We start from the raw sequence: 21,601 nt of genomic DNA on the forward strand, positions 1-21,601 counted from the left end.
TTGTTTTTAGAATATACATCTTTATTAATGGCAGTTAACCTTTTTTTATACAGGAACATATTAATTCAAATAACCAAACATTCAATTTAGGTAAACAACCTATATTTACATAACAAATTAAGCTCCTCTGAAAGGACAAATCGGGAACTAAACATTTCCATAAAGTACTAGTTAAATCATCTATTGTTTCAACATCACACATTAAATATTCGTAAGATAAGTGTACTGTTATCTGTTTAGTATGGGCAAAGTATTACAATGTACTATTCTGCTATTTTATGACAACCCTAAAGTTGTCGAACTTTGGAGTACTATAGAAGATTGGTTATTATAAAAATGTGATTTTATCCCGATGAATAGAACCACAGTTTTATTTGGAATTATAAATAGTTAAAATAGTTTTGTAAATTGGTTAATTGTTAACATAAAATATTACATATATAAAACAAAGATACAAAAAGAGTACAGTAAACGAAACTGGAAATAAACATTTCAGCAAATATAAGTTACAAATAAACAAGTACATATATTTTTTTTTTTAAACTAGTTACATACACAATTCGACAACTGGGAACCTTGGTTGAGAGTTCTAGAATGCTACATTTGAAACACTTGGTATTACATGTTTTTAATCACGATACCTGTTTGGAAAGTATATCTACTTATCCGTTATCTTTTCTGTATATCTTTATTTAGTCTATATTTTATTACCACTTTGTAATTATTATATTTCATTCTGATATTCATGTTAATTTATTTTCAGATGAAGATTATGTACTGTAATTTGCTATATATAATATCTAAGGTGATGAACTCGGGGTCCTATCCCTGACATTACCATAACACATTTTGAGGCAATAAACTATTTAAAAATTAAAAAACAAAACACACACAAAAAACACACAAAACAAACAAGGTAAGGCGTTTCAAAAATTACAATGGAGTGTCACTGCTATGTTATGTTGTTTTGTTTAAGATATGTTATCACGTAGGTGTTTTTTTAAGAAGAAGAAACAAAATACATATTGTCTGAAAATTAAACATATCTGTTTCAAAGCAGTACCTAGTTAGGACAACAGACGTGATAACTCCACTTCGACTGACCTCTGCAGATAAAAATTTTCACTGAAATAACTGTGATATCGTTGATATTAACATCGCATATGCTTTATAGGAAAGGATATTACAAGAGTTATTTTTATCAGGTTTCCTGCATATCATAATATTTTATAAAGAAAATCCATGATATAAGTAGAAGTGAAATATACTTTGAACAGAGTTAAGAAAACCAGTCGAATATCAGAGACAACGAACTTGAAATAAAGAAATTAACGATATTTATATAGGCATAAAAATAATTTTGATTGTTTAATAGGCAGGTCTGGAAATAATGCCCTCTAATTGACCCCCAAATTAACTCATTCTATAGAGAGATTAGCTCCTGAAACTGTATATATTATTTCTACCCGTACTGTGTATTACATAAATATTTCATTGTCAGCATTCGAATAATAAGTAAGTAATTAGTAATTGTTAGTAATTAATTATTAATCAATTAAATTAGTAATAATTAATAATCAGTAATTAACGAACGAGTAATGAATACTGGATAATTACTAATATTTTGAACTTTAATTTAACATTAAACATATTGATTAGTCATTCAAAAGCCACAGAACAAGAAGATAAATAATTTTGTTTTCAACTCTGTTGTACTCGATCATAAAACCTGCACTCATTTAATTGGTTAACTGTTTCGAGCTAGCAATGGTTGTTGAAATCGACTGCTCCGAACATTGACAAGCAAGCAAGTTTACAACTAATTAATTTGACTGTTCAAAAGCTGGATTGTCAACTAGGACTCTCTCATCACATCCTTCTTGAGTTGTCTTTTCAGTTTTCTCTTGCTCAGATTTTGGTTCTCGGTTCACTCTCCTAAGTAAAAGGTATTAAGTTTATTAGACATTAGTTACTGCATGGTAGAATGATTTAATTTTTACAGCTCACATAATACTATTATTATTTTCCACAATTTAGATGTATTTAAAAGAAATAACAAACTGTTGTGTTGGTTACAGCTCATTAAACCAGAACAGTATTGAAGAGATTGAATTACCTCTTGTACCAGAACCAAGATACTGCAATAGCGACGACCAGTAGAACAGCAACCACTGCTATTATACTAATAGTGGATTCCGAAACCTGACTCTCTGGATTGGGAACTGGATTTGCTGAAAAGAAATAAAAATCAAATATATCATGTAACAGTGATACACAATCTACATAAATGAGGTTGAAGTAGAGGGCTTTGCCCTCACCCGCCCCCACCCAACTTTGAAGATTGTGCCTTCATTTGAAAGAAAACAAAAAAACGTTTTAGTTAATATGGTAATAAAATAAAATAAAATTATGAATGGTTATTAGGTACCACACAGGTAACGAAAGTAAACTCGCTGCTTGAACTCTGTGTGCTACTGTTTTTAGCAGCAAAGGATTTTTTATATGTTCCATCCCACAGACAATACATACCACGACATTTGATACCCCAGTTGTGCAGTACTGGATATAACTAGAAATATCACAACGGGTAATGTCATGGGAATCGATCTTAGATCGATTGTGTATCAGGCAAACACTTTGCCACCGAGCTATGTTTTTTAAAACCTAATGTATGACATATAATACTTGAAACGGATAAAATAGTTCATAATTTTAATTTTGCTATATTTTTGGTTCTTTTTACACTATTAGATGCAGTTACTGCATGGTAGAATGATTTAGTTTTTACACTATTAGCTGCAGTTACTGAATGGTAGAATGATTTAGTTTTTACACTATTAGCTGCAGTTACTGCATGGTAGAATGATTTAGTTTTTACACTATTAGCTGCAGTTACTACATGGTAGAATGATTTAGTTTTTACAGCTCACACAATACTAACATAAGTTTCTACAATTTAGATGCATTTAAAAGAAATAACAGAACCAATATGCTGTTCACAATTTTAATTTTGTATGTACAGGTTCAGGCTCTCTAGAGCTAATACGTTTTGGCACTATTATTATTGCGTTTTTTATCAGTCTTAAGTAATTGTTATTCACTGCCATGTCCATCTCTTTTAACCAACATGTCACCTATTGCGAACGTCTAGGATGACATAGGACATGCACAGTGTGGAATACAGCCACGCACTCTCCAACAATTAGAAGCAGTGTTGGTGGATGCTTGGAACAATCTGCCACAGGTGTTTTTCCAGATACTTGTTAACCCAACGAAGAGACGCTGTACATAATGTACTGCCTCAAATGGGGGTGGTGGGTGAGTACACGTTACTAGTGCGTGATCGAAACTGAAATGTATTACTTCAAGTGACGTGTTATTTTCAATTCTGAACACACACACCCCCCAATCATGTAAGTGTATTTTAGATAGTATCACCTTATAACGGGTTTTTGCTGCTATGAATTTCGTTTATAATCAATATTTACATTATATGAAATATGTATTGATTTTTATGCTATACGTCTCTAGCATTATTTAAGCAAAAATATCACGGTGCGTTTTCTGTGCAGTATGGAAATGCTACAGCCGTTACCAATACTACAAATGTTTACTGTTTTGTTTGAAAAGTCATTTCGCTAGGGATACATGTAACACGTTAGCGGCCTATACAGATCGATACAGACCAACACCAGTTTTATGGTGTCCGTTGATCTGCGTCTGCCACGGACCTGCTACATGGTTTATGGAAATCAGATTTTATTTTTAATTAATGTTCAAACAAGGTATCCTGACATACACCAGTCCACAACTATCTGGGCTGTTTGTCAAGTATAATATTAAAGTTAAAGGGACATTCCTGAGTTTCTTGTATAATTTAAGATGTTATCGACTAACAGATACCTTTTAATGATTGTAATTAAATATCAAATATATTTTTCTGCATACAATTTTAGTGGCTGTATGTTAATCATGTTTATGATCGTTCTAATATTTGTACTGGGTTAAATTTCATTTTATTTCCTAAAATATATTTTCATCGTACGTACAAAATTATTTGAAGACCGAATACAATTTGGGTTTCTTACAAATATTAAGACGACCAGAAACACATTGAATGTACAGACATTGATATTTGAAACAAGAAAATATATTTAATATATAAGTTTAATCATAGAACTATTTTATTAGTCTGAAACATCTTACAATGCAGCAAACTCAGGAATGTCCCGTTAATGGTTAGTGCTTAGTGTTTAATGAGAGAATAATATATACCTTCACCAGGATTTGCTGTGTTTATAAGCCCCTTAAATACGAAAAACACCACCTTGGAAAAGATAAACGTTTTGTCCAAAATTAGGCCCAATGCTTAATTCAAGAAGTTGAAAACAATATGTATACTTGTATGAGAGCAATGGAGTACATAATAATTATCTCTGAGCGATGAACATAGACACTTGCAAAACAGTTTCAATATCAGAGGAGGCGAGGGGTGACAGACATTGCATTCAAAGGCGTTGGAGGCCATTCCAAGCGACCTGATTGCCAGTGGTATCCCCGGTAAATTGGTCTTGTGTGTGATACTTAACAATGTTCGTGCTACAAAGAAGTGTCTAGAAATATGTATGGCTTGGTGTGTAATGAGAAATATGTGCGTGACGGACGTTATTTCATGAATCCATAAATGACATCACCGTTCAACAAATAAATCAACTACAGTATAAAATATATTTATTTATCTATCGAATTTCAATAAATATTATAGAATAGCTGACCACATTGACAAAATAGTCATTGGTAAGTCCTTTTGATGTGACCCTAGTTACAAACTATGAGCCTACTTAAACAAACAATTGGTCTAGGCCCTAGAGAGCTTCGCTATTTAATTTTAAATTCTGTCACTATAAAAGTAAATGAATATTTAGAATATCCCTGTATGAAGTTTAAGAATTATCCAATTAAAACTCTTTGAGGCATATTTTAAGATATTTAAAAACAAAGAAGAAAATAATATGGCCACTGGACATAATTTCTATTATTTCGGAATAGAGTTGTACATTTGATTCGATTCACTATAAGTAAAACTCCACAAAAAGATACACTTTCAAATTTGGAATATTAACTTTTTATTTGTCTTTTAAATTTAGAAATTTAGGAGAAGATAGATTTAGAAAACGTTAAATGTTACAATTTGTTTTATATTATTTTTAACATTAAATATACATTTTTAAAATTCGCAATTTCCAAAATATCTCTCTATTAGTTTGTGAAGACTACCCATAAGAATCATTATACTTAAATGCAGAACTATTCAGTCAGTGTTGAAGTAGCGAATACCTAATTAAGTAAAGTACTCTAATAACGAACTAGAAGGGACCTGATAGTTCGTTATAGCAGTAGTTTACTGTACACATTTGTATATGTTGGTCATTAATATATAGGGCGATAAAACAGGACTTTACTATCAGTTCGTTTTAAGCATGTTCGTTATAAGTGTATATTACTGTATGCTCAAGTTGTCAGACAAGATTGCTATTAGGGGGCGGGATGTAAAGTATTTGGTCATTAATATATAGGGAGATAAAACAGGATTTTACGATCAGTTCGTAGTTCGTTTTAAGCATGTTCGTTATAAGTGTACATTACTGTATGTTCAAGTTTTCTGACAAGATTGCTATTAGAGGGCGGGATGTAAAGTATTTGGTCATTAATATATAGGGTGATAAAACTGGATTTTATGATCAGTTCGTTCTATGTAGTAGTTCTTTTTAAGCATGTCCGTTATAAGTGTACATTATTATGTTTTTATTGATATATATTTTGTTTACATGTAAACTATTGACCTAGGGGGCGAGACGTAGCCCAGTGGTAAAGCGCTCGCTCGTTGCGCGGTCGATCAGGGATCGATCCCCGTCGGTGGGCCTGTTGGGCTATTGCTCGTTCCAGCCAGTGCACCGCGACTGGCATATCAAAGGCCGTGGTATGTACTACCCTGTCTGCAAATCGAAAAGAGTAGCCCATGAAGTGGTTTCAGCGGATTTTCTCTCTCCGTATCTGTTTGGTCCTTAACAATATGTCTGACACCATATAACCGTAAATAAAATGTGTTGAGTGCGTCGTTAAATAAAACACTCCCTTCCTTCTATTGACCTACGACAATCTCTACCCTCCACTCCGCCTTTGGAGATAATTACTAACTCTTATTTTTACTTTGCCTTATATTTAAAACCACCAATGATTAATTAAGGGTCTTTTCAAACCTCCAACACATCGCACTGTACAAACAATCTCTGTGGGAGGGATCCGATGTGGGATGTAATATCAGTACGATTTGAACCTTGATAATAATTTGTTAAGTCACATATTTAAAAATAAGCCATGTCTAAACATACATATTTCAAAGGAATAATCGCCATTATAACAACACTGGGCAAACATTGTAATATATAATTATAAGAACGAACGTAAGGACTATACCATATAATCGCGGAACCAATTTTAATTATGGGAATCAGTCTACCAAATTTGATTACAAAACTGTGTTTTATTTCAGAGTATATTATAAAATTTAAGCAGCTTGAAAGTTTAATTTATAAAAACGACTGATATAATTTTACTAAAATATCCCAGTAGACACAATACGTGATTATCAACTTGTAGTTTGTTTTTGGTCAAAATATGATCACTGCAGATTGTACCCTATACGATCCTTTCCTGTGGACTACGATTGTCAGTTTGCTTTCTTAAACCACAAACCTTGACTGAGATATCAATACATGTTGAAAGTTAAAAAAAGTTTTGTTTTATTTAACGACGCCACTAGAGCACATTTTGTTTTGTTTTATCTTATCATCGGCTATTGGACGTCAAACATATGGTCATTCTGACACTGTGTTTTAGAGGAAACCCGCTGTCGCCACATAGGCTACTCTTTTACGACACCCCTGCGCGTGCTGTAACCTCACCGTGGTGCAGGGGTGTAACATTATTTTTGAGAATGGCCAATACAGCACAAAATTGAAATTTTGAGTAAAAGTCAGTATCTATCTGTGATATTTGTATTTTTGCACAGTTCTTTACACTGTTTTTATTTAAATCTTGAATTCTTATATTGATGTTGATCATCACTTTATTTGTTTGCATTACCATAGTTTGACACTCAATAGCCGATGTATTTTTCGTGCTGGGGTGTCGTTAAACATTCATTCATTCATTCATTCACTTTTACGACAGACAGCAAGGGATCTTTAATTTGCGCTTCCCTAAGGCAGGATAGCACAAACCATGGCCTTTGTTGAACCAGTTATGGATCACTGGCCGGTGCAAGTGGTTTGCACAAACCCATTGAGGCTTGTGGAGCACTCACTCAGGGTTTGGAGTAGGTATCTGGATTAAAAATCCCAGTACGTTATTCACATTTCTTTCATATAGATTTACAAAATGTACATGTCCCTAACATACTTTCAACTTAAACAAATCATTTTTAGGAACTATTGACCGTTGATAGGCCCCTTGTCCTGAGAATAAAGGCCTTTACACACTATACGCGAATTCGCGAGCGACTGCACGCATACGAATGGAGAGCGAACAAATACTTAGGCGAGCGAAGTTAAAAAATAGAATCAATCCTTTTTTTTTTCCGTACGCGTTGACAATTCGCCTGCAACGTCATTTCCTGTTCCCGGTCAAGAAGCATGTGGTTAAAAAAAAATGGCACCGTCAACCAAATAAAATAAAAAGGAAGAACTGATAATAGCCATCCAAGAACATCCAGTGCTTTATGATAAAAGCAGCTGCAACTACAAAGATGCAGAACTGTCAATAGCAACATTTCCTCATCATCATCCTCGTGGTCAACTTCGACTGTGACAGACGCCATTTTACACTGACGAATTCGCACGAATTTTTTGTGTGTTTTTTTGCGAGCAGTGTGCATGTACTTGTCGCTAGCGTCAACGCGAAATTCGCGCCAACAATCGCTCGCGTACAGTGTGTAAAGCACTTTAGGCTAAGTTGGAATCACCGTCAAAACGGAACCGTTTTTGTTGGCGAAAACGAAACCAATTTTACTATACTGACACAGAATGAAAACGCAAAACAGATATTTTTCAATATTTTGTTGTGATTAATGAAAAATATATTTATTGGACTTAGAATAACAATTTATGAGAGGAAGCCATTGATTGGTACTTTTGTCTGGGTTTTAATCCTGGTTTTGTTCTCGTTACACATACAATAGCTGAAACACACAAAATGGTGTGAAATGCGTTCACTGCATGCAATCCACGTGAAATGCCAGTATGTGGACACATAAAAGTCACGTAATGGAGTCATATTCCTCGTCACATTAAGAATGCCACGACTCAGAGAACAATGGGAGCGAGCGTTGGGCATGGTTCAAGGGGGGGGGGGGGGGGGGCTTTGCAAAGCCACGTTGCTAGGACCTTCAGAGTCCATCCATCAACTATTGAACGACTTGTTGAACGTCATCAACAGACTGGGAGTGTCCGTCATCGACCTGGCCAACGTCCCGTTACGACCCCACGCCAAGATCGGCAGATTCGGCAACACGACATCCGTGACCGGTTCAGAACTGTGACGATGACAGCAAGCAACACGATAGGACGTCATGAAAGGCATATCCATCTGATGACGGTCATCCGTCGACTACGGCTGGACTCAGATGCAGACGCCCGTACAACGGTAACATCATGACAACGCGACGTCGTGCTGCGAGACTACAGTTTGCTCTCCAGAATAGTAATCATCCACCAGCCTTTTACCGGAACATTGTTTTCTCAGATGAGTCCCGTTTCTCTGTCTCCTTTGCCGATGGAAGAGCACGTGTGTACAGGAGACTCCATGAACGGTACGCTGACGGATGTGTGAGGGAACGTGATCGGTTTGGCGGCGGTTGTCTGATGGTATGGGGGGCAATCAACTGTGATTTCAGGAGTGATCTCATCATTGTCCACAATGCCCTTACAGCCCAGCGTTATGTTGACGTTATTCTAAGACCAGTTCTCCAGCCACTTTTGCGCCGTCACCGAAGTCCAGGAGGTCCCCTTCTGTTTCAACAAGACAATGCCCGTCCACATACTGCAAGAATTACTCAGGCATTCCTGCAACAAGCCGGTATCACCGTTATGAACTGGCCCGCCGTTTCACCGGATTTGATCCCAATTGAACACATGTGGGATGAGTTACGACGTCGTGTACGTCACCGCCTCCCACCACCGCGTAACGTCGCTGAGCTTGCACAGGCGTTGCAAGAGGAATGGAGGAACATTTCTGTGGCTTATTTGAGATGTTTGTGCCAATCCTTTCCCCGTCGTCTTCACGCATGCTCACGGGCCAATGGTGAACACAGCAGATACTGACCTTGATATGGTGGTGGGGTGGGGTGGGGGGGCTGTTGAACTTTTCGATTACGAATGCAACTCGATTACTGATGATAACTGGCCATGTTTCCCTGTGAATGTATCTCATGAATACCAGGCATTAATGTCACATTACATTATCCATCAATTCATTAATAGTTTGTCGTTATGAAAAGTTGTTTTTGCGTTTTCATTGTGTGTCAGTATATAACGGCACCTCAGTGATACTGTAACAGCATTTCATTTGATTACATTTCACCGACTTCTAGCTAACTGCTAATGCTAAGCGTACACCAGCCCGACAATACGGTCTTATCGGCGATAACGCCAATTCGAAAACATCGGCGCTAGTTGGCGGAACGTTTTTCTCAGCACACACCAAGCCGGCGCGATTGTCGAAGCTCAATAAAATTGAGGTGGAAATACTTTTGTGTTGTTAAAAATGGCGCGATTTGTGAGAAAGCTGCTTCTGCTTCATATTTCACATCTTGCTATGCTGGAGGTATGGAGGCGGCGTCGTTGACAACCGTTGAAAAGGAAAGTGTGGATGCGGCCACACATTTTAATGAGGGAAGAAGAAGGAACATATAAGACTCTTAATACCTGGGTTAAAACACCATGAGATACTAGCGTATACTAACTTTTTTAGAATGCCCCCTGACATTTTTGAATGCTTAACAAATACTATCTCCCCAATAATAGAGAAGTCTGACACAAAGTACAGAGCAGCTATTCGGAATTGAACCAGGCCGCCATCATGACTGATAGCACATGAACAGATGGTGTGCAGTGATTGGTTGTTTTATTGAAGATATTATCGTTTGTGTAATGATACCGTTTTAGGCATACATGTTTGGGGGTTCCGTTTCAGCCATATAGCCATAGATTGTGGTGCCGTTTCAGCCAAACCTAGATTCCGACTTGTCTAATTTGATTCCATTTTCGTTTGGTGCTGTTTTGGCATGGTTCCGTTTTCACTATAACCCGTTTCCAGAATGTCGCGCTTGCGCAGTTCTGAACTCCGATGCAGTGCATGTATGATATCCTTCTGAACCGTTTATTTGAATGGTTTGGAATTATTGCATGGCTGATACGGAGACGCGGATTCAATGCAAAATAAATAAATAAAATTATAATACAATCGCCCGTCGAACTAGTAGTTGCATTTCTTAACAGAGAGAGAGAGAGAGAGAGAGAGAGAGAGAGAGAGAGAGAGAGAGAGAGAGAGAGAGAGAGAGAGAGAGAGAGAGAGATATTAATAAATTTGAACAGTGTGATAATTTGCAGTGTGAAAAGTAAAACATTTTATTGTTTTCTAAATACAGTTATTGTTATTTTCCTCCATTGATTCAGTTACAAAGTAAAACTGTGCTGACGAATTGATTGTTTTAAATATGAAAGTGGTCGTAAGATTTGAGGAAAAACTCACGCTAGTGATAATATCTGCGGGCTAGTGGATTTTTGTTTATTTACTAGTCCGACTAGCTACTAAAACAAATTTCTAATTCCACAGGCCTGACTGTAATGACCATTTTTAGGGAAATAAATTTTGTTGACATACATCGGTGATTTTACTGTCCCCAATAAACCTAAACTTGTGACATACCTAACAGTGGTGGATCCAAAAAGTCCATTTAGGGAGACCCCAGTGACATGAGGTGGAATCCTAAGGTAACATTGGGGGAGGTTTGGAGGGGGATCGTAAAACAAAATGAAACTTAATATATAATAAAATTATAACTATCGTACCCCCCCCCCCCCCCCCCCCCCCAAATCCGCCTCTGCCTGGTGATCTATGGAATGTAATAAAAAGGTGCAATATCATAGTTAGAAGTGCAATTTCTTGTTATTTTTACATTTATTTGTGATAAATAACTACAAATTACAACTGTTTGATTGTGCTTGAACGATGTGTAAACAGCCACGGTCAGTAGAACTAAAATCCTGCCTTATCATGTTATAACAAATCTTATGAAATAACATTACATAATATTTGCCTCAAATGAACATGTCCAATACAGTCAGTCGTCCTCTAAAGATTCTCCAATATAACTTTTTTTTGTTCTAGTAAATTAAATTATTTGGTTGATAATTGCTATGGACACAATGTTTATATTTTTAAGCAAAAGTTAATAAATAACTGTGTTGGCAAACCGCCATTAAGCAACTTTTAAGACATAACTTACTGCTAAGCTGCAGATTATATTTGTTGCTGCGTATTCTCCCTGAACTCAGTATACACCACCAGTCTATGGCATCTCTGTCTGCGACTCTGTTGATCTTCAGAGTATATTTCTTAGTGGTGGACGAGCTGCTGTCTGTTCCACTTCCACAGGATACGGAGTAATCAGATCGTAGGCTGGGACCACTAAACTCAGTACATGAGCCACCACTCTGGTACAGTGAAGCAAATACATCAGTATATATATTGTAATAGAATTGTACGGTATCACCAAGATCAGCAGCTTGTGTCACTGTACATGTCAAGGTAAACGGCTGATTCAACACTGCATAAGATGAAGATCCAGAAAGAGCCAGTTCTTGTGCACCTGTGGAAATTAAAAATATAACATGTTCTTATAAATACTACATTTAGTGTATTTTTGTCAAATGAATGAATGAATGTTTAACGACATCCCAGCATCAGCTATCGGATGTCAAACTATGGTAAATGCAAAAATAATGTGGTATTTTTGTCAAATTTCAGTTGTGGAATATTTTTCCAAGATCATCATTTCCTTTCTTAAAATGTGACCATCGACAAAAATGATGGCGGAAAAACAAAATGTAGGTCATTTGTCATAAACTTTATAAAATCAACATCCAAGTCTTAATAAGGTAATTATTTATTGCCATAAATGTGATAACATATATGTGTGGTATGATCCAACATAGCCACCATATTATAAGTATTTGCAACGGTGGAACAGTATCATTCAAAATGTACTGTTTAATAATGCATTTCTGTAGTTTTGATTTATTATATCAAATATGATACTAGGATATTTACTGACAGGATTATTTCTCAAATTTAGCAAAGTCAAATACAACTGCTTTCGGGGTGGGACGTAGTCAAGTGGTAAAGCTTTCACTTGAAGTACAGTCTGTCTAGGATACATCCCCATTGCTGGGGCTCTGGACAATTTTTCGTTCCAGCTAGTGCTCCACAACTGGTGTAACAACTGGTATGTATTATCCTGTCTGTGGGATGTTGCATATATCTGATCATGTAATAGAACATGATAAAGTTTTGCACAAAATCTCAGGTCAAATCTCAAAACATTCTGAAAAGAAATCCGTAAAACTACGTGTGGGATGATGGACATACGGGCGGAAATAAAACCAATTGGAGAGGTTGGGGTCTAACTAAAATGCATTGCGCGAGGAACTAATTCAACTAGTAGACATTGTGTGATGTCAAATCTAATAGTACCGACCAAGATCTAATTTCAATAACTAACCACACTATTATTCTGACGACAACATTTATTCAAGATGAAACGGATGTAAGATCCAATTTTAGTAGCATACACATCTACTTATACCTGCTACACTAAGTGCCAGGTTCACCATAAGATCCTGTCTTGGCGCTCCATTTGACACAACAACATGATAGGTACCAATGTCTCTCTGCTGAACATTTGTCAGTGTAAGTTTTCCAACGACATATATGCCAGTTGCATCTGGACTTCTAGACCCAAGTCTGTTTTTATTCCCTCCAGTCAGATGATACCAGGTGAATGTGGGTGTTGGATTGGCAATCACTGATATCTTCATAGTTACATCACCACCTACTGGTGCTACATACTGTTTATGCACTAGAACTCCATGCTGTAGTCTTGGTGAACCTAAAATATATTGATTGCTAAAAGTAATTACAATTTGCAGACTAAATAGCACATACCACAGGCTTTGGTATACCAGTCGTGGTGCACTGGCTGGAACGAAAAATAGCCTAATGGGTCCAGCTATGGTGGGTGTCAAATATAGGCAACTACATGAATACCATTTATGAGTGAATAAATGATTGAATGAATGAATGTTTATCCATACCCCTGCACGAAAATACATCGGCTATTGGGTGTCAAACTATAGTAATGCAAACAAATAAAGTGATGATCAACATTAATATAAAAATTCAAGATTTAAATAAAAACAGTGTAAAGAACTGTGCAAAAATACAAATATCACAGATAGATACTGACTTTTACTCAAAATATTAACTGTATCTCGAAGAAAACAAGGGGATTTGTGCTGTATTCGTCACTCTCAAAGAGAATGTTACACCCCTGCACTACGGTGAGGTTACAGCACGCGCAGGGGATTTATGAAGGAGGCAAGATAGCACATGCCACAGCCTTTGATATACCAGTTGTGGTGCACTGGCTGGAATGAGAAACAGCCCAATGGTTCCACCGGTCGGGATCAATCCCAGACCGACTGCGTATAAGTGGAACACTTTACAATGAGCTACGCCCCGCCCCTACAGATAATTCAAAGTAATACACACGTATAAAATGTTATATTCAAACATACGTACAAGTGGCGTATGTATTATTGCAAGTAGTAAACTGTTTAGAAATGGACGAGCAATGGAACGAATATACTGTAAAGGAACAAAGTACTAAACGGTAACACATGACTATTGTGCGAAGTGCAAGGTATTTGGTGTAACATAAGTATGGTAATGATATGAGTAATTTGAGTAAGAAAGCAAACACACTTTTATTTTGGACGTGCTATAACTTAGTGAGTAGCACTTGGACAATAGTTATCACATTAATCATTAATTATACTATTGTTTAACTCACATCTGACAACAAGCTGCACACTTTCTCTGACAACTGATTTGATGTTGTTGCCCGCTTCACACGTGTAGTGTCCTGTATTCAGACATCCAGCCTCGTTCCACGTGTACTCAATCTGTTTAGAGTTTGTCACTTCACGAAGAGTCTGTGAGTTCATCGTCAGTTTGATGTGAGATCCTGGATTACTGTCAACTTCACATCTCAGAATCATAGGAGTCAGCTCATCAACTGTAACCTTTGTAGAATTTGTATTCAATGTCAGAGAAGTGATTGAAGATTGGTCTGTAAGAAAATGTATTAATCATAAAAGAAACATTCGACATAAAACATAATGTTACTAAAATTGCTTCTTTTTTTAAATAAATAAATATGGCATTGAATACAATGTGTTTATTGTGAGTTAAACTTGATAAACGTAATTTAATATCAAATTATTTAATGACTGTAAGTAATATTTTTTAAAAAAAATTTCAATGAAAGCAATATTTTTTTTTTAACATTATAATTAGAAAGAAAAAACACAGCAAAGTCACAAATAACTAGCAAGACTAAGTACTGGATAATGAAGAGATAAAATAAAACAAGCAAAGGTGATAGAATCTGAAAACATTACACTAGTTCAGCTTCTTATAACATTTGGTAAATCCAGTATGTATTAACAAAGTTCCAGTTCATCTTGTACGCCTATTCCCCTTATAAAATATTCACTTTATAAACTATATTCATTGGAATCATTCTTTCGTTTTCAATTTCACTTACACTGCACATCTAGAGTAATGGTCTTGTCTAATGATTTCTGTGTGTTTGTGTTTCTAGCAGTACAGGTGTAGTCACCAGCTGATGATCTCTGTATGTTATTTAATGACAGCACGGAACTGCTTGGTTCTATCGGAGATTTAAACTGCCACATGAAAGAACAGGATGGAGAACAGTTAGTAGCTCCACATGACACATCTACATCGTCACCTTCCTTCACTGTCAGAGGAGAAGTACTGTTTAACTGGACTCGGTCTGGTCCGTCTGTAAATGAGAGAAAAATCAATGTATAAATTATCATTTTGTTAATATATATCATTAAAACTATCTAGTTTGATATATAAGTAGTGTTGTGTTCATTGACTGTATGTTCTAAACTAGGATTATGCGTATTGTGGTGTCAACATAATTAAATTTCATATCGCGTTTTCACTAGGAATGGATCTGCTGACTAAAATCATTCTGACATATTTTGAATGCAACCATTTATATGGAATTTACCACCCCGCTACATGGGACTGACCTTATATTCAGCAATCTTAAACGTGTGGAAACATTAATACACAAATTGTACAAAAGAGAAATGAAACATTTTCACTGTTATAAAATCAGGATAAATAAGTTTGAGTTTACTGCCATTGTAACTCGTTTCCGACTAATAGAAAATTAGAAGATTAATGACAACCATAATGTCTATTAATGACATTTATTTGTTTAGAATAGCAGTGTATTTATACTCAATGGGGTTCTGGTTACCCTGATGTTTCTAATAGCCAAAAGTTAATTTTACCTCCCACTAACTTCGTACATAATATATATATATATATATATATATATATATATATATATATATATATATATATATATATATACACACACACACACACACATGCACACGCACACACACACACACACACACTGTCACACACACACACACACACACATACATTATATATATATATATATATATATATATATATATATATATATATATATATATATATATATATATATATATATAGATATATATACACACACACACATATTATGACATAACATGGACGTTGAGCACTCTTCATGCATTGGAAAGATCAGAAATGCATTGAATATACAGACGCTGATTTTGAAAACAAACAAATGCATTTAATTTTAGTCTAGTCGGAAATATCTTAACAATGGTAGCACACTGAGAGCAGTCTCTGTAGGAAGTAAGAACCATGTTAATACTAGGTGCTGGGGTGTCGTTAAACATTCATTCATTCATTCCATGTTAATAATACGTGCTGGGGTGTCTTTAAACATCATTCATTCATTCCATGTTAATAATACGTGCCGGGAAGTCGTTAAACATTCATTAATTCATTCCATATTAATAATATGTGTCGGGGTGTCATTAAACATTCATTCATTCCATGTTAATAATACGTGCTGGGGTGTCGTTAAACATTCATTAATTCATTCCATGTTAATACTACGTGCTGGGGTGTCGTTAAATATTCATTCATTCCATGTTAATAATACGTGCTGGGGTGTCGTTAAACATCATCCATTCATTCCATGTTAATGATACGTTAGTTCTGACTACTCCATGAGGAAAATGCCAATATATACATGAATATCTGGAATAAACTGTTCAGATGGAATTTATCACTTTTATACTGTAACATTTCCAGGTATGTACTGACTAGCCGAGTTGTTATCACAAAGGACTCTCAAATGTCTTATGTATTAGAGCAGTAGCTAGGTTGGAACCCTTAGGTATATACACTTTGTGATTTTATTATTTAGCACATTCAGTAAACGTGTTTTAACCAACTACCACTGTCCAATGTTGCACTGCTTCCATTCCAATGAGATCTGCCTTGTAGTTTTGATTTAGTAAAGTAGTCTATGAGTGGCAGTCCTCTCTGGCGGCACAGGAAGGGTGTGTTGTCCGGTAGGGATCTACTGGGGAGTGACTATCCTCCTACAGACGAATTATAAGATAGATATTCATGGAATCGTCTACTATTTTGCCAAATGCCCATTCAATTCTGCATTGTGCAGAGATTGCGGTCTTGGTCGTGGTTAACGGTTTTCTTGTTCAGATTTGTACTATAGCAAATATTAGGAAGAATATTAAAATGGTTTCTTGATATTTCAGAATAGTTTCTCGTTCATCAAGTAAAATGTAATACAAGATATGCAACATATTAGATTAATACTCACAGTATACTGTGGGTGTGAACTGTTTAGTTTTAGATTTTGGTATAAGTGAGTTGTTTGCTGTACACGTGTACACATTCCCTGTCTGACTCCTATTGATGTTTGTCAGTTTTAACAGAGAGGTTGCTGAGATCTGCTGATTTCCGAGAGTCCAGGAATAGGAACATGGTGGTTTACAACTAGCAGCACACGTCACAGTCAGATTGGCTCCTTCTGCTGCTAACCCAGGTGATGGAATACTGAGTGTAACAGAGTCTGGACCACCTAAAAATACAAAAGACACAATTTGCCCATTGCATCAGCTACGGGTGTTAGAGAAAAGTAATTGTGCTGCCCTGCACTGTTTAAAGTTCTGTTTCCACTTAAGCCTTTTAGGCAGCATTTTCCGATATTAATTAGTGACGTCACTTTTTTGAGAACTTACAATGAATTGTATTATGATATATATATATATATATATATATATATATATATATATATATATATATATATATATCCCATGGACCTGTTTCGGTAGCTGTATCATTTGTGCGCAACAGTACGTACATTTTGCATGCGAAAAGTAAACAAATGTCTGTCATATTCACAGAAATGTCCGTAACAATAAGGTTAAAACGAGCAAAGAAATCAAGACTTAACTTAACCCACTTATAAACACGGCACATACTCAATACCTTTTTCCTATGATTTTCAAAGATTGTAATTTGAAAGAAACCTAATTTTAAAACTTAGTTCTGTTTCTTTTCAGCTGTACTGCTATCTGGTTATTGAACTCACATGATTGTCACAGCGTCTGCTGGTAAAACTCTCCTTACAGATACTTGCCAAAAATGTATGGTCCTCATATGTTTTAACATACATATCATGTTTAATGAGGGAGGTGTGTGTTTGGGTTTGTTTTGTTATGGGTTTTTTTGGTTTGTTTGTTTTTGTTTTGTTTTTCTTGTGGGGGCGGGGATTTTTAGTGTTTTGTGTTGTGATATTTGTTTTTCTGTTAGGTTGGGAATGGGATTTGCTTGTTTGTTTGGGTTTTGTTTTGTTCTGTTTTCTCAAGTGTGTTTGTTTCTTCTGTTTCGTTTGTTTGGTTCGTTTTTAGTACTACTCAAAAGAATTTAAGGGTCAGACGATATTTTTTACATTATTTCCTGAATGTCAATTATATTAGCTAGACCATAATGTCACGCATGGTATTGTTCCATTTTGACGAAAGTGGGTCTAAGCAACCCATAAATGAATTAAAATCCACTGTCATTGACACTGTCGACTAGTTCTAATGGCGAAAACATGCTTACATTTGCACGTAAATTAGGGCGAAAGCGAAAGGTCTGCTAAGTGCCCATAACTTGCTTTTTCACAAAGTGCTTCATTTGCACGCTTTGCACGTGTATTCCATGTTCCCAATGCTGAATTTCCGTATAATTGGAGCTTGCGTTCGTGTACGGTGCACACTCCAAATTCGACAATGGTACGACTTCAACTGACTATCGAAGATCGAGGAAGGGCTATTGCTTGGCTTCAGGATGGCAATACGCAAAGAAATGTTGCTCTGAGACTTGGTGTCAGTCAGAGTGTCGTTGGCCGACTGTGGCAACGGTACCAAGCAACGAATTCTGTTCGAAATCGTCCACGTTCGGGAAGACCCCGAAGCACTACAAATAGAGAGGACCGCTACATCACCAATATGGCTCTACGTCAACGCACAACCACTGCACGCCGATTACGTGACAATCTGCGGACTGCGACTGGAACTCGAGTGTCTGATCAAACCATACGCAATCGTCTGAGAGCCAATAATCTACGCTGCCGTCGCCAGGCTGTTCGACCACCACTCCTACCACGTCACAGAACGGCCAGACGTCACTGGTGCACGCTTCATCTGCGGTGGCAACGTGTTCAGTGGGGTCGAGTGATGTTCACTGATGAGTCCAGGTTTAGTCTCCAGTTCAACGACGGTCGGGTTCGTGTCTACAGACGTCCTGGGGAGCGCTTCGCTGACGTTAACGTTAGACAACGTCACCGGTTCGGTGGTCGCAGCGTCATGGTGTGGGGCGGCATCTCTATCCACCACAGGAACCCCCTCTATGTGGTGGATGGCAATCTGAATGGAATCCGCTATCTGAATGAGAGTATCTGGCCGTTGGTTCTCCCAGGCCTTCAGCAGATTGGCGGCGGGGCAGTTCTGCAGGATGACAATGCCAGACCCCACCGCGCCAGGGTGATAACGGACTTTCTCAGACAACAAGGTATCGCCAGGATGGATTGCCCAGCATATTCGCCTGACTTGGCCCCAATATAGCACGCCTGGGACGAATTAGGCAGGAGAGTTCGGGATAACCATGCCCCTCCGGCCAACCTTCATGATCTGGGTCAACTTCTTATGGCAGAGTGGCAGGCCATTCCCCAAGAGTTCTTCAGACGTCTGATCAACAGCATGAGGCAACGATGTGTCGAGTGTATTCGCGCCAGGGGTGGATTCACACACTATTAAACGAATGTTCTAATGTGTAAAATCCATGTTTGACAACCTTCAACTTTGACAGCATGTCATGTGACTTTCTTGTATACAGTGACGTTTATTTGTGTTTTTTTGTAAATATGGAACAATAAATAAAAAAATTGGTGTAGTTTACATCATCAATCTAATACACTCTGAAACTTATTTGGTTATAAATTTTTGACCCTTAAATTCTTTTGAGTAGTATATATGGTGTCACTGAATCAGATAAGAGGATTAACAGTCAGGTTAGAATTATATGTGTGTGCGCGCGCACGTGCAAATGATATACACATTTGTATATGTTTATGTCTGTTGCATAAAAGTAGGTCTGTGCTCAATTAATATTTGTCATATTAAAACAAAAAGTGCCCATTTGTAAAAAAAAACAAATCATACTTCGAGACTTACTTGCAACAATTTTATTACATCTAAATTTACCAACTCCTGTTATTCCATCCCGACAAATCCATTCTCCAGCATCTACCGAAGAGTTGAACGATTCTATGGTGAGAGTCTGGTGTGTGGGCGAGTCACGAGAAAGACCGTAGCCAGTTACACCACCAGTTGGCAAACACAGAGTGTTAGCTTTGTTACATGTCATCACCATTAATGGTGTTCCACCATTTGGTCGAATCCAACGGACTCCAGCAACTACAGTGCCCGCTATTTCACAAGTCAATACAGTACTCCGTCCAGGAATTCCGTATCCCATACAGTCAATCGTGGTATTTGCCAAACCTGTGATATAAAATATTTTTTAAACGTTGAAAACTGTAAACAAAACAGTAATACTAGTATAAGAAGCCATTGGATGCATCACAATGATTGAATTTATTAATCACTTGCTTAAGCAAGAGTTTATTTATTGATGGGGTTTTTTTATTAAGAAAACAAATTGGTTTATCTGTACTTTGAACTTATGTAATTTGCAGAAAGTTCATGACTTTATAAGTATATATTTTCCATAATTTCACATGTACTCTGACTGTGCGCCACATTTTGGTGTGAGTGTAAGCATTTGACAGAAACTCGAAAAGATATATTATATTTGGACAACGAAATGTGATGGAATCATTTCGATTCCATCCAGAACTAATTTTGCAATTTCTTCTAGATACTTTTATTACCTATCTGTGATATTTGTATTTTTTTGCACAGTTCTTTACACCGTTTTATTTGATTGTTGAATTTTTATCTCGAAGTGGTTCATCAGTTAGTGTTTTGCCTTTACCATAGGTTGACACCCAGTAGCCGATGTATTTTTCGTGCCGGGGTGTCGTTGAACATTAATTCATTCATTCCATAATTAGTATCCTTGAAAGAAATTAAAATAACCGAAAAAATACGTTTTAGTTGCTTTAAAGTGTCCAGGCATTAACCTACGTACTGAAATGAGTTTTTTCTTAGTTAATTTGTCTATAATTTCAGTGGCCTCCACCTGATTCCTGATTGGCAAGTGTACATTTGGTAGGTACACACCATTAATTACCGACGTCTTGGCACAAAATTACGTAATGGCAGTATTATTATGAGAATCACTGGGTATTGTGGGATAACCTGCCACCCCTAAAATGGTAATGGACAGTATCAGCCATCATGCTTTATTACTCTAAATAATTTTGTAAAACCCTTTCCCATCCAGGTTTTCTGCCAGAGGGTAAAACGGGTATAGCGCCATACCTAAATGTTTTGGCAGATTTAATTTCTTATCTTTACTGTATGATTTGCTTTACCCTAACCTTAAACCTAACCCATTTTCTTTTTGGTGGAGGCCTATTGCATTCAATACAAACATTGAAAATATTCAAATGCATAGCGCCAAACTCAAAAATTTCTTTCCGGCAGAAACTATCATCTAAAATCACAGAACTGACCAATTAAGTAGTCCCAAAGAAAAGAAAATTATCACTTGGATATCGTGAGTGGTCATTTTTGATGCAACGTACCCTACCAAT

At 36.6% G+C, this 21,601-nt stretch overlaps 1 protein-coding gene across 2 annotated transcripts in view; it reads right to left on the reverse strand.

Moving 5' to 3' along the window:
- Window positions 1-21,601, reverse strand: part of LOC121386947 (hemicentin-2-like) — a 28,085-nt gene continuing 6,484 nt past the window's right edge. Inside the window, exons 2-9 of one of the 2 annotated variants that reach the window (XM_041518006.1) lie at window positions 20,085-20,384; window positions 17,153-17,413; window positions 14,948-15,208; window positions 14,192-14,470; window positions 12,926-13,228; window positions 11,567-11,929; window positions 2,117-2,231; window positions 1-1,935 (exon numbers count right to left, since the gene is read on the reverse strand). In XM_041518006.1, coding sequence (XP_041373940.1) covers window positions 1,824-1,935; window positions 2,117-2,231; window positions 11,567-11,929; window positions 12,926-13,228; window positions 14,192-14,470; window positions 14,948-15,208; window positions 17,153-17,413; window positions 20,085-20,384 — 1,994 coding nt within the window. In that variant the 3' untranslated portion in view covers window positions 1-1,823. Of the gene's footprint in view, window positions 1,936-2,116; window positions 2,232-11,566; window positions 11,930-12,925; window positions 13,229-14,191; window positions 14,471-14,947; window positions 15,209-17,152; window positions 17,414-20,054; window positions 20,385-21,601 lie in introns of both variants that reach the window. The other variant, XM_041518005.1, reaches the window with a different exon arrangement.

The sequence above is a fragment of the Gigantopelta aegis genome, chromosome 12, assembly GCF_016097555.1.
Source record: "Gigantopelta aegis isolate Gae_Host chromosome 12, Gae_host_genome, whole genome shotgun sequence".
NCBI classification, from domain to species: domain Eukaryota; kingdom Metazoa; phylum Mollusca; class Gastropoda; order Neomphalida; family Peltospiridae; genus Gigantopelta; species Gigantopelta aegis.